Source organism: Erinaceus europaeus, chromosome 3, assembly GCF_950295315.1.
Source record: "Erinaceus europaeus chromosome 3, mEriEur2.1, whole genome shotgun sequence".
Classification (NCBI taxonomy): Eukaryota; Metazoa; Chordata; class Mammalia; order Eulipotyphla; family Erinaceidae; genus Erinaceus; species Erinaceus europaeus.
In genome coordinates this window covers 72,655,859-72,669,139 of record NC_080164.1, presented here as the reverse complement: position 1 = coordinate 72,669,139, position 13,281 = coordinate 72,655,859, and the positions used below count along the sequence as shown (strand labels likewise).

Here is a 13,281-nt window from a genome sequence, read left to right as displayed (position 1 = left end):
GAGAGACAGATGGGGGTGGGGATAGATAGCATAATGGTTATGCAAAGAGACTCTTAAGCCTATGGCTCCAAAGTCTCAGGTTTAATCCCCTGCACTACCTTAAACCAAATCTGATCAGTACTCTGGTAAAAGAGAGAGAGAGAGGAGAGGGAATTACATTGATTTCAAACCTGGTTCATATGCCTGGCAAAGCAAGCACCCTCTCAGATGAGTTATTGTGATTTAATGTCTGGACATCAGAACTTTAAAATCTCCCCTCCTGATTCTAATAAGCATCCAAGGCTGAGAACCAGTGTTCTTTGAACTTGTACATTGATAGCAAATGTATCCAGAAAGCCTCTCTGCAGAGGTGAGCCAAGCTACAGACTAGCATAATTAACATACTTGAACTTTATTCCGTAGGTAGACAAAGGCTTTAGACCTAATAAAAGAGAGAAGTAGGCCATGGTAGGTAATCAGTCAGTTTTAATGAACAAAAAATATTGGCACGTATAAGGTGTTACTTAGGTGTCCCATTTCCTAGGTGAGGAATTGCTTCTCCGTGAACTTGAGTACCTGTTTCTCCCATGGCCTCAGAATATGGGGAGACACTGTCTCTCACCACAGGACAGGAGCTTCCCAGGAGGAAAGGTTTGTAGCCCCTGGTGTGGAGCCACCGGTAAGCTCTGTCACATAGAAAGAATGGTCTTATTCTTTGCCCCAAAGGGTCACTGAAATCAGACTGAAAATAACTGCTGTGAAATGGCATCTCAGGTGAGGCAGGGAGGCAAACCCTTCATATTTAGCACATCCCTCCATCTCTGATGCTCACTTAAGGGCAGTCTTGAGATTCACTTTCTGGCATGTAAGGACCCAGCCTTGCCAGTACATGTCTTCATCCGTACAGCTCTTGCAATAGGGAAAGAGGAAGGAACCTTCAGGAGAGTTAAAGTTGGGTCCTAAATCTCTGGCCAATGATCAGACAAGGGAAATGGGCAGTGCTTCCCCTTGTGGGCAAGGCTCTGAGCTCCTTGTGTCCTGCTTCTGAGGTGGGACAAAGCAGACAAGAGTAATAGTGCCAGGGCAACACCTGTTTCTGAGGCAAAGTAGGGTTACGGGCCACCTCCTCAAAAATTGAGTGGGCCACAAGCAACCCAGCACCCTGACATGTCACCCCTATGAGGACAGCCATCAGCCGGCCAATTAAGAGTGCAAATGACCAAAGCCTTTGGTAATGGGCACAAGCTTTAAAATAATAGGAACTCTAGCTAATTGGTCCTAGGGCCTCTGAGGCAACCAAGTTGGACTTAAGTCACAGTGGGGCCTCAAACCTGTTGAGTGGCCCTCTCCAAGACGTACAGACCCAACTCCAGAGGCCCTGAGAACAAATGTGTCTAGAGCCACTCCAGTTGCTATCAGGGTTGCTGCTGATAGGAATGGAGCACCTGAAGAAACCTAAGGACATTGGCCAGCTGCACAAATGCCTGGCATCTGATGACAGCTGCCACCCATGCACTGTATCGCCACTTTTCAGAAGACTGACTCTTGGGGAGGACAGCTTCATAATTGGTCTCCCAAAGAGGGTCAGTAAACAGAGGAAGTCCCACACCAAGCCCCTGGTAGCTTGAGGCTTAGGACCATTAATTTCCTGCTCTAGCCTGGGTTCTTACTCTTCCTGAACCATCCCTCATCTGGACTCAGTAAGTTTCCTCTGACCTGTGGTTCTTTACCTCAGCCCTTCCTAGCTTGTGCCCTGAAGGGAAGAGGTCACCCCTGAGACATCTAGTCTTAAATGAGGCCCACTTAATCTACCTTGCCAGATGCTACTTCTCAGTCAGTCCCACAGGGCTGCCCTGGAGGTCTGAGGAATCAGGACTAAGGTAAGAATCACAGAAGGCTACAAAAGCTTGAGTTTCACAGACTTAAAGGGCGTGGAATGATGGCTGCAAGTGACCCTGCAGGTCTGCTGTCATTACTAGCACCAGGTCCGGGGGTGCCCAGCATGGGCCTTCAACGCTTCCTGGATGCCTCGCTGCCAATCCCGTGCCAGCTGCACTGGGGTCACTGAAACCTGGGAACAAGGATTCTGAGTCATTTCTTCCCTCAGGAACTCCACCTGCCCTCCCCCAGTGTAAGAGACTTGGCCTCACCACATTCTGCACACCCAGCTTGGCTCCATAGAGCAGCAGCACCTTCATGGCCTTGTAGTGACCATGCCGCACAGCCTCATGGAGAGCCGTGTCCCCTTCCTGTCAAAAAAGGTGATTGCATCAGTTCAGCAGATGTTATTGAGTCCAAGTACCCTAGTCACTTTCCCTCATGGTGCTGCCACAGTTGGGAAGACTAAGCTCTTACCTTATCCTGTGCATCAATGTGGGCTCCACATGCAATGAGGTGCTCCAAGCAGTCACAGTGCCCTGTGTGCACGGCCACATGCAGGGGGGTGCTCGAGATCTGAAAGACAAATGAGAGCATTTCACTCGGGTGGCAGTGCTTCACCCCAGCCCCCAAAGCTATGTGTTCTCCCCTGAACACTGTTCACTCATGCTCAGCTCATCTACTTGGGTAGGCCACCTAGAGTGCTGTGTCCCTCACCTTGTCTTGAGCATTGACCTCTGCTCCTTGGTTAAGCAACTGTTTGAGGATGTCCAGGTGTCCTCCACGGCATGCCCAGAACACAGGTGTCCTGTCTAGCTGCAAAAAGAGCATCAGAAGCACTGATGTGCCGTAACACCGGGAAGGGTGTCTGTCATGAGGATGGGCCTTCCCTAGTCCTCACCAAGTCCCGAGCGTCCACGGCGGCACCTGCCTCCAACAGTTTGTTCACAAGCTGGCTGTGACCCTTCAGACAGGCCCAATGCAAGGCTGTGCGATGAAGCTGGGGTGAAAACCGTTTGGTTAGAAGGAGCAGAGCCGAGGGCCGTGCAGTAGCATAGCAGGTTAAGTGCACATGGCGCAAAGCGCAAGGACTGGCTCAAGGATCCCAGTTCGAGCCCTTGGATTCCCACCTGTGGGGGTAGGGATCCGCTTCACAAGCTGTGAAGCAGGTCTGCAGGTGTCTTTGTCTCCCCCTCTCTCTCAATTTCCTATCCAACAACAACAGCATAACAACAATGATAAAACAAGGGCAACAAGGGGAAAATGGCCTCCAGAAGCAGTGGATTCGTAGTGCAAGCACCAAGCCCCAACGATTACACTGGAGACAAAAAAAAAAAAAAATCACAGAGCCACCTTCTTCTTGTGGTTCATCCAGTCCTGTTCCCATTGCCTGGTTCCTGAGCAGAGGAACATGTAATAGACTTCTGCCTTAAATTTGGTGCCCAGGAAAATACTTGTTTCCTACACTGGGACTAGAACACACTAAAAATACCACTCCTGTGTATGCTGAAACTACAGTCAGATTCACAGATTCACACACTCCCTTGGGTACCTTATCATGGGCATTGGGGTCCCTGCCATCTGCCAAGTACTTCTCAATCAGAGTCTCCTGGTTCTCAGCAGCTGCCTTCAGAAACATCTCCAGGTCCACAGGCTCCAGCTGGGCCTGAGGCTGTGGCTGGGTAGGTTGAACGGACAAGGCCAAATCATCCCCAAGACCTATTCTGATACCCAGCTTTACCAGGCTAGCCAAGCAGCTCCCAAAGGGCTAGCTGAGACCAACACACTTGGCTTGTACAACTAATAGATTCTAAACAAACCTTCCTCTCACCCACCTCCACAGCCCCCCAAAACCTGGCTGAACAGGCATTGGAATGAGGGAATGTTATGATAACTTGTGTCTCTAAAGTTTGCTAATGAGAAGCATAACATCACTCTGGCACATAAGACACCATGGATCAAACTCAGGACTTCATGCTTGAGAATCCAATGCTATATCCACTAAGCCACCACCTAGACACCTCCCCTTCTAAAGCTCTGGTTTTTCTTTTTTCCCCTGTAAGATTATTTTTTGCTTTATCTTATATTTGATAGGACAGAAAGAACGTGAAAGAGAAGGGAGAGATAAAGAGACCTGCTGCACTGCTTCACCACTTAAGAAGCATCACCCTCTCCAGGTAAGGACTGGGGCCTGAACCCACGTCCTTGTACCTAGTAACGTATACCTAATCAAGTGCACCATTTCTGGGTCCCCCCTCCAAAGTTTGTATGTTGATGTTCTAATCTTCAGTATCTCAGAATGAGACCTCATTTGGATTTAGAGTTACTGCAGCTGTAATCAGTTAAGGTGAGGTCAGACTAGAATAGGGTAAGCCTTATCCAAGGTGGCCAGTGTCCTTATTGAAAGGCAAGATTTAAGCACAGACATGCACACAGGAAGACCATGTGAGCATGAAGGCAGAGACAAGTGATGTATCCATATGCCAAACAACACTAAAGACTGGTGAACTGGAGGCCAGGCGGTAGCATAGTGGGATTGAGTGCACATGGCGCGAAGTACAAGGACTGGCATAAGGATCCCAGTTCAAGCCCCCCAGCTCCCCCTGCAAGGGGTCACTTGCTTCACAAGTAGTGAAGCAGGTCTGCAGGTGTCTTTCTCTCCCTGTTTTGCCCTTCTCTATTTCTCTCTGTCCTTTCAAACAATGACAGTAATAATAACAACTATAAGCAAGGGCAACAAAAGGGGGAAAAATAGCCTCTGGGAGCAGTGGATTCGTGATGCAGGCACCAAGTGATAACACTGGAGGCAAAAAAAAAAAGATTGCCAACCAACAGGCCTAAATACATCACCCCTAGGGGCTAGGCAGTGGTACACCAGATTAGATGCACATAAATACAAAGTGCAAGAACCCACAAAAGGATCCCAGTTCAAACCCCTCGCTGCCCACCTGTGTGTGGGGTGTCTGCTTCATAAGTGGTGAAGCAGGGCTGCAAGTGTTTGTCTTTTTCTCCCTGTCTTTTTTTTTCATTTCTTTTTTTTATATTTATTATTTTCCCTTTTGTTGCCCTTGTTTTTCATTGTTACAGTTATTATTACTGTTGTTATTTATGTTGTCATTGTTGGATAGGACAGAGAAAAATGTAGAGAGGAGGGGAAGACAGAGGGGGATTTCTCCCCCTCTCTTATCTTCCCCTCCCCTTTCAATTTCTCTCTGTCCTACCCAATAAAATGGGGGGAAAAAAAGGTCTCCCCCACAGTCCTTAGAAGGAACCAGTGCAGCTGACACAATGATCTTAAGACTTTGAGTCGAGCCCTCACTACTTTGTTCTAAGTACTGTCGCGCTGATGCATAAATGTGGGGGAACTCCAGGGTGGATTTTGTTTGGCTTGCCAGGCACAGCAGTGCAGTTGTGGCCACCAATGTCCACAGTTCCCCCACCCTTCTCATCTTCATAAGCTCAAGCCCTGGGTATGTGTGACCATCACCCACCCCCAGCTTCTCTCACCTTAACCACGGGCTCAGGTGCCCTGGGGGGGACTCTGCATTTCAGTTTCAGTCGCTTTTCTCTTCGTCTTTGAACTAAATTTTCCAAGTCTGCCAGATTATCCAAGTTAAATCTGGAACTGTTAAATCTTTCAAGCTAGAGTACAAGAGAAGACCATGCAAGTCATTGCCCACCAGTCACTGGAGTTTGAAACATCGGCTGCTCAGGTTGCCAGACCCTGTGGTGCAGGCTAAGACCCACCCTGCTCTAAGCCTGCCCGCACAGATGCCGCCAGCCCCTGGCATCACTCACTCTCCTCTTCTTCTCGTCTTCCTCCTTCAGTCTTTCCTGGGCCCTGGCCTCTTGGGATCCAGGCCTCCAGTCATAAGGCCAGCCTCCAGGATCAGGAAGTCCACATCCACATCCCAACACTTTCCTTTCAACTCTTTCTCCACTTACCTGTAGAAACAGGAATAAAGAGGGGCTGGATGGCAGCGCACCTAGTTGAGCACACATTACAATGAGCAAGGACCTGAGTTCAAGCCCCAGGTCCCTACTTGCATGGCAAAGCTTTGCGAGTGGTAAAGCAAGGATGCAGGTGTCTGTCTTTCTCCCTATCACTCCCTTTTCTCTCAATTTCTGGCTTTCTCTATCCAATAAATAAATAAAGATAATAAACAGGATAAATATGTAAAGAAAAATAAGAAAAACTAGGAGGAGCTCTTAGAAGTTACAAGCTGTACATGTGGCCTGGGAGGTGGCACAGCGGGTAGAGTGTGAACTTGCATGCATGAGGTCACAACCCTGGCATCACAAAGAATAGTGACGCTCTGGTTCTGTCTTGCTGTCTGCCTCTTGTGTTAATAATTTTAAAAAAGTGGCCGAGGGGGAGTCAGGCGGTAATGTAGCGGGTTAAGCACAGGTGTTGCAAAGCGCAAGGACCAGCATAAGATTCATTGTTCGAGACCCTGGCTCCCCACCTGCAGGGGAGTCACTTCACAAGCAGTGAAGCTGGTCTGCAGGTGTCTATGTTTCTCTTCCCCTCTCTGTCTTCCCCTCCTCTCTCCATTTCTCTCTGTCCTATCCAACAATGACGACAACAGTAATAACTACAATAATAAAACAAGGGCAAACAAAAGGGAATAAATATTTTAAAAATTTAAAAAAAAGTGGCTGAGCAAGTGGTACAGTGGATAGTGTAACCCATAAACTTGAGGTCCCAAGTTCAATCCTCAGCATTACGTATGGAAGAATATTTTTCTCTTTCACAAATAAATTCTAGCTGTATAGTACAGGGGGTCTGGACAGAGTTGGCACACAAATATTACTATTCTGGATCTGAAATCTGGCTAGACCTCAAAGCTTTAAGGTGGTCTGGAGTGTTGACAGCAGAGGTTGTTACTGGGTCTCACCAGTTGGAGAGTCGCCTGAAGCTCAGGGGACACGGCCTGTTAGCAGGAACACAGGGGCGGGGGCATGATATCACCTCTATTTATACTGCTGGGCTGGTGGCCAGGTAAGCTCAGAGTAGATGACACGTAAGCTTCCCTTGTGGGTTGTCTTCACATTCCTAGCAGGTCACATCAGATGGACACCTGACTCCAACCTCAGAGGGCCAGAGAAGATGCCTCCTAGGATAAAATTCTCAATTCCTTTCAAGACCCTAGTCCCCAACCTACAGGGGGAAACTTCACAAGAGGTGAAGTACTGCTACAAGTGTCTCTCCTATCTCTCTCACCCTGCCTCTATCAAAAACAAAACATAAAAATGTTGGGAATGGTGGAGTCATGCAGCACTGAACCCCAGTAGTAACCCTGGTGGCAAAAAAAAAGAAAAGAAAAAAAAATCTGAACTCCTGAATTCAAACTTTCGTTCTTTTTTTTTTTTCCTATTTATTTTTCCATTACCTTTATTTATTTGATCGAGACAGTCAGAAATTGGGAGAAAGGGGGACACAGGGAAATAGTAAAACACCTGCAACACTGTTTCACTACTTGTGAAGCTTTCCTCCTGCAAGTGGGGACCAGGGACTTGAACCTGGGTCCTTGTGCACTGTAACATGTGTGCTCAACCAGGTGCGCCACCACCTGGCCCCACCAGAGTTTGGTTCTTCTTGAAGCTTTCTCTGTTATTAAAGTGGAGCTAACAAGGTGTGCAATTAGTTGAGTGTTACAGTGCAAAAGGACCCAGAATTGAGCCCCTGGTCCCCGCCTGCAGGGGGAAAGCTTTGTGAGTGGTGAAGCGGGGCTGCACATGTCTCTCTTCCTCTTTATATCCCCCTTCCCTCTTGATTTCTATCTCTTCTATTAGATAATAAATACAATACAAAATGTTTTTAAAAAGTAAAATGGGGGGCCAGGCGGTGGCCTGGTTAAGCGTATACATTACAGCGTGCAAGGACCCAGGTTCGAGCCCCTGGTCCCCACCTGCAGGGGGAGAGCTTCACGAGCAGTGAAGCAGGTCTGCAGGTGTCTCTCTCTCTCTCTCACCCCTCTCAATCTCTGGCTATCTCTGTCCAATAAGATAATAAAAACATTTTAAAAAAAAAGTAAAATGGAGGTACAAAGACTAAATGAATTACTGTGCTTAAGGCAGTACCCTCCCTCTATAATGAACTATTCTTCCCTCCCCAGCTAACCCCAGAATTTTAGGAGCACTGAAGGATAAATAAGTTGAGGGAATGATAAGATGAAAGAGGCTAGGGTTTCTATATGCATATAACTAACTATATTCCTTTCTAAAGTAAACTAGCTACAGGACACATCTTCTGTCCTGCAACCTGCCTCCTTGCAGTGGGACAGCACCTAGTAGTGCAATGTCCCACCTCACCGAAGCAGACATCCCAAAGCAAGACTAGTGTCACTGTTGCTCTCACCCAGCACCCTTCTGCCTTACCAAAGAAGCCAGAAATCTCTAGAGTGTCATGGAAATTAGTCTACAACATTATCCCCTTGCTACTTCATGTGAGAATTGGACAAACAGGCCAATACAGAATTGCATGTTTCTCCTCCTAAAATCTGATTCGCAGACCACAATAAGAGGCAGTCTGCTAGCGGCTGGGCAGAGGGGCACCTAGTTAAGTGCACATAGTATGAAGCACAAAGATCTGAGTAAGGATCCCAGTTCGAGCCCCTGGCTCCCCACCTACAGGGGGACACACTTCATAAGCAGTGAAGCAGGTCTGCAAGTGTCTCTATCTCCTCTCTCAATTTTTCTCTATCCTATCTAATAAAATGGAAAAAATGACCACCAGAAGCAGTGGATTCCTAGTGCAGGCACCAAGCCCCAGCAATAACCCTGGAGGAAGCAAAAAAAAAAAAAAAAAAGAGCAGCCTTGCACTAGCCGGCCCTCCTCAATCTGCTGAGATAGCTTTGGGGCGCTCAGACTAGCATCCCACCCTCCCTCCTACATCCCACATCCTTACCAACTGCTGGATGCTGATAAAGTCCATGGTCCCCCCCTGCTCTTCTCACCCACTGTGACAGGAGCTAAGCCACTCAGCCCTTTTATAGGAGAATTGTCTTTTGGAGAGAGATGGGGGCAGGATGAGGCAGGTCAGAGGCTGATGGCTGGGCCAGATAACTCGGTGCCTCTGTAACACCAACCAAAATATCCTTGTTGGGCATGCAGCCTGTTGATGGCAGAAGGAGCTGTTTTGAGCTGAGTCAGTTGCATCTTCAGACATCTTGCAGTTGTGCCAGTGTCTACACCAATGGAGTAATTCAGCCACTGATGTTTGTCCTGGGGTGCCTGGATCACTAATCCACATTGGGAAGGGGGTATTTTTCACTTCTAAGCCTAGATCCACTTGTCAAAGAACGCAGCATGTGTTTCCGTGTCACTGTAGGTCTGGCTTGCTCACAAGCCTTAAGAGATTCAGTCTAGTGGGCTGGGTAGTTGAACACACACATTATCAAGCGCAAGAACCCAGATTCGAGCCCCCACTCCTCACCTGCTGGGGGGACACTTCACGAGTGGTGAAGGTCTGAAGGTCTCTTTCTCCCTAACTCCCCTTCTCTCAATTTATCCCTGTCCTATCAAATAGAATAAAATAAAATAAAATAGGCCACCAGGAGTGGTGGATTTGTAGTATAGACACCAAGCCCCAGCAATAATCCTGGTGGAAATTTAAAAAAAAAAAAAAAGGAAAAAAGGGAGTCGGGTGGTAGCGCAGCGGGTTAAGTGCACACGGCGCGAAGCATAAGAACCAGCGGAAGGATCCTGGTTTGAACCCCTGGATCCCCGCCTGTAGGTCTGCAGGTGTCTATCTTTCCCCCTCTCTGTCTTCTCCTCTCTCCATTTCTCTCTTTCCTATCCAATAACATCGACATCAATATCAACAACAATAACTACAACAAGGGCAACAAAAGGGAATAAATAAATTTTAAAAAAAGGAAAAAAAAATGAAATTCAGTCTGACTGCCTCAGTAAAATGCCAGCACCCACAGGAAAGGCAGGTCCAAGAAGCTGACTTCTTCTGCCTCAGGAATCCTCATGACTCCTAGAAGAGGAAGTCAGGCTTCAAGTGAGTTACAAGCTTACAGCAAGTTTCAAGGTTGCCTCTTTATTCTTGATGGTTCACACCTCCATCCCCACTGATCCTTCCTCCCTCACCTTTACAGAATTCTTTTTTTTTTTTCTGCCTCCAGGGTTATTGCTGGGCCTCAGTGCCTACACTGAATCCACTGCTCCTGGCGGCCATTTTTTTCCATTTTCTTATAGGACAGGAGAGAAATTGAGATGGGAGGGGGAAGATAGAGAGAGGGAGAGAAAGACAAACACCTGCAGACCTGCTTCACTGCTTGTGAAGTGACCCCTTTGCAGGTGGGGAACCAGGGGCATTAACTGGAACTGGTCCTTGTCCTTCTATATGCGCTTAACCCAGTATGCTACTGCCTGGCCCAGAGAAAGAGACCAGAATCCCCTGTGGTCATAAGCCAGAGCTGAGCAGTGCTCTGGTAAGAAAAAAAAAAAAGACCTGCAGCACTACTTTTCCACTTGCAAAACTCTCCCCCTGCAGGTAGGGACCAGGGGCTTGAACCTGTGTCCCTGCACATTATAACACGTAACAAGCACTGTAACGCTCAACCAGGTGTACCACCACCCATCTCCTCCTTCCTCGCCTCTCCAGTGGTCAACATTAAACTAGGCTACCAGAAGGCCCAGCCTATCAGTAGCATCTCCTGCCTGCTGAAGTCTTCATGCCACACACTGTCCTGTGCATGAAGGGTGTGTGAAGTTGAGATCCACTTCAGGGTCAAGTACAGAATGCTAACCATTAATCTAGTGGTAAAGCAGCCTGTTTCAAATCACTAAAATCATACTTCCTAATTCTCATAAGACACTGTGACTGAACTACTTTGACCTTTGAAAGGAAATCTGATAGCTAGTAAATAAGACTCCAGAATCAGCAACATGAGCAGAGGACGAGAAGGAGACTAGGAAAACACTGAGTCTTCAAGGTCAACCCAAGGCCCCAAAGGACTACAAAAAAGGACCACACAACTGGCATCTTTGGTAAGTACTTCCAAGTTTGGTGGAAGACTTAGGGAACCAAGATATTTTTAAAGAAACTCAGTCCTTTGGAGTATTTTTGTCACAGGCAATTTCTTGCCTGTGGCCATGGGGTGGGGAAGAACTCCCTAGACTAGAGTGAAGGCAAGTAGACAAGAAAAAAGGCTTTAGTGCTGGTCACTATGTTCACCGACTGAAAGTCCTCTTCTTCAATATTCAAAGACAAGAGCACTTTGTATCAGTAGGCTTCATCTAAAATCCTCAGCAGAAAACTAGGTTTTCTCACATATCTGGGATTTCCTGAATTAATTTAAAATTTTTTATTTATTCATTTATTATTAGATAGACAGAGGGGAGGAGGAGATAGAGAGGGAAAGAGACATCTGCAGCCCTGCTTTACCATTCATGAAGCTTTTTCCCTGCAGGTGGGGAGCAGAGGCTTGAACCTGGGTCCTGTGCACTGTAATATGTGCACAGGTGTGCCACCGTCTGGCCCCTACTGACTTATTAAAATAAAATCTATTCCTTTAAAAATTCCAAATGGAAATGGGAAACTGGGGAATGTTATGCATGTACAAACTATTATATTTACTGTTGAATATAAAACATTAATTCCCCAATAAAGAAATAAATTTAAAAAAAATTCCAAATGGAGGCAGAGGTGGGTAGCATAATAGTTATGCAAAGAGATTCGCATACCTGAGGCTCCAAAGTCCCAGGTTCAATCCCCTGCACCACCATAAGTCAGAACTGAGCAGTGCTCTGGTAAAAAATAAAATAATAATAAATAGAGTAAATAAAAAATCCAAATGTAGCAAATATAAAGCTCAAGACCTACTTGAATAGCTTTGTTGCCCCAGTGGACCAGGGGAGCCCTTGGGTACATTTCATACATGACCTCCTCCTGACTTTTTTCATGTCTATTTCATGTATACACAGACATGTTCCTATAGACATATTTAAAATAATCTCATACTATAACTGAAATGCAGCACTCTTTGCATATATGCTAATACTGCATTCTACCTCCCTGCATTAAAGTGCTGTGTGTGTCAAAACTTAAACTATCCCCCTTCTGGGGAACATTCAGATCATTCCATTTCCTTCTTATATTCCACCCTATGGTCTAATGCACATCTTTGTAAATGCCTCTATAAATCCTGGTAATAAACATCTTTGCAAATATGGATATCTTTAAGCAGTTGTGGAAAATCAAAATTATTTGCCATGTTCAATTTCAAACTTACTGCCAAATTGCTATCTATAGTGGCCATACCAATTCCCATCAGTGATACCAACAAATATGGGACAGTATACATGTAGAAGAATCTATACAGAATGGAGCAGGGGAGATAGCATAATGGTTATGCAAAGAGACTCACATGCTTGAGGTTCCAAAGTCCCAGGTTTAGTCCCCTGCACAAGTTAGAGCTGAGCAGTGCTTCTCTAGTAAAACAAACAAAAAACCAACTACCCACAATGCCTTAACAACTATGACTCCATAAAATAGGGGAAATGGTTAAATGGACAGAGGGTAAGAAGTTGTTCACAGGGTGTTGGGCGGTAGCACAGCGGGTTAAGCGCACATGGCGCAAAGCGCAGGGACCGGCATAAGGATCCCAGTTCGAGCGCCCAGCTCCCCACCTGCAGGGGGGTCACTTCACAGGTGGTGAAGCAGGTTTGCAGGTGTCTATCTTTCTCTCCCCCTCTGTCTTCCCTTCCTCTCTCCATTACTCTGTCTTATCCAACAACGATGACATCAACAACAATAACTACAACAATAAAAAAACAAGGGCAACAAAAGGGAGTAAATAAATATTAAAAAAAAAAAAAGTTGTTCACAGTAGTCCAGGAGGTGGCACAGTGGCTAAGGAACTAGACTCTTAAGCATGAGGTCCTGAGTCCTATCCCCAGCAGCACACGTACCAGAGTGATGTCTGGCTCTTTCTCTCTCTCCTCCTATCTTTCTCATTAATAAAATCTTAAAAAAAAAAAAAAGTTGTTCAGAGAAGACAGAGGTGTTCAACATCATGAGGAATCACTAATGCAAAATAAAAATAAGTGGGCACTTTAAAAATCTATCAGATTGTTAAAATTAATGCAACTATAGCATAAAAACAAATGCTGATCAGGTCTATGGGAAGTGGTGCTCTTACATACTGCTCACAGTGTGCCAAATCCTCTCTAGTGTCCTACTTTAGTCTCCACAGTGACCTTGAGGCAGGTCCAATTATAGCCATTCTCATCTTACAGACAGGGAAACAGGAACAGATAGGGAAAGTGCCTTGTACCAAGGAAACCTGGCTAGAAAGTAAGCTTTCAATTTGTCAGTATTCCATAAGTTTCTTTTGATACTTAGAGAGTTTTGTTTTGTTTCTATATTTGGTCTTTAATGGACTTGAAATTTATTTTTGTGCAAGGGA

General features: G+C 46.1%; 1 protein-coding gene across 4 annotated transcripts; it reads right to left on the bottom strand.

Moving 5' to 3' along the window:
• Window positions 1-447: 447 nt before the first annotated feature.
• On the bottom strand, window positions 448-8,942 carry ANKRD23 (ankyrin repeat domain 23). 4 transcript variants are annotated; one of them, XM_007535727.3, is made up of 9 exons: window positions 8,769-8,942; window positions 5,656-5,802; window positions 5,365-5,499; window positions 3,410-3,535; window positions 2,759-2,857; window positions 2,575-2,673; window positions 2,335-2,433; window positions 2,130-2,228; window positions 448-2,050 (listed from the first exon to the last, which is right to left on the bottom strand). In XM_007535727.3, exons 1-9 carry the CDS (start codon window positions 8,793-8,795, stop codon window positions 1,955-1,957), a joined length of 927 nt encoding a protein of 308 aa, XP_007535789.1. In that variant the 5' UTR covers window positions 8,796-8,942; the 3' UTR covers window positions 448-1,954. The 4 variants fall into 4 exon arrangements, with proteins under 4 accessions (XP_007535789.1, XP_060043501.1, XP_060043499.1 ...); XM_060187518.1 differs by having other exon boundaries at window positions 2,575-2,669; XM_060187516.1 differs by lacking the exon at window positions 2,759-2,857.
• Window positions 8,943-13,281: the final 4,339 nt, after the last annotated feature.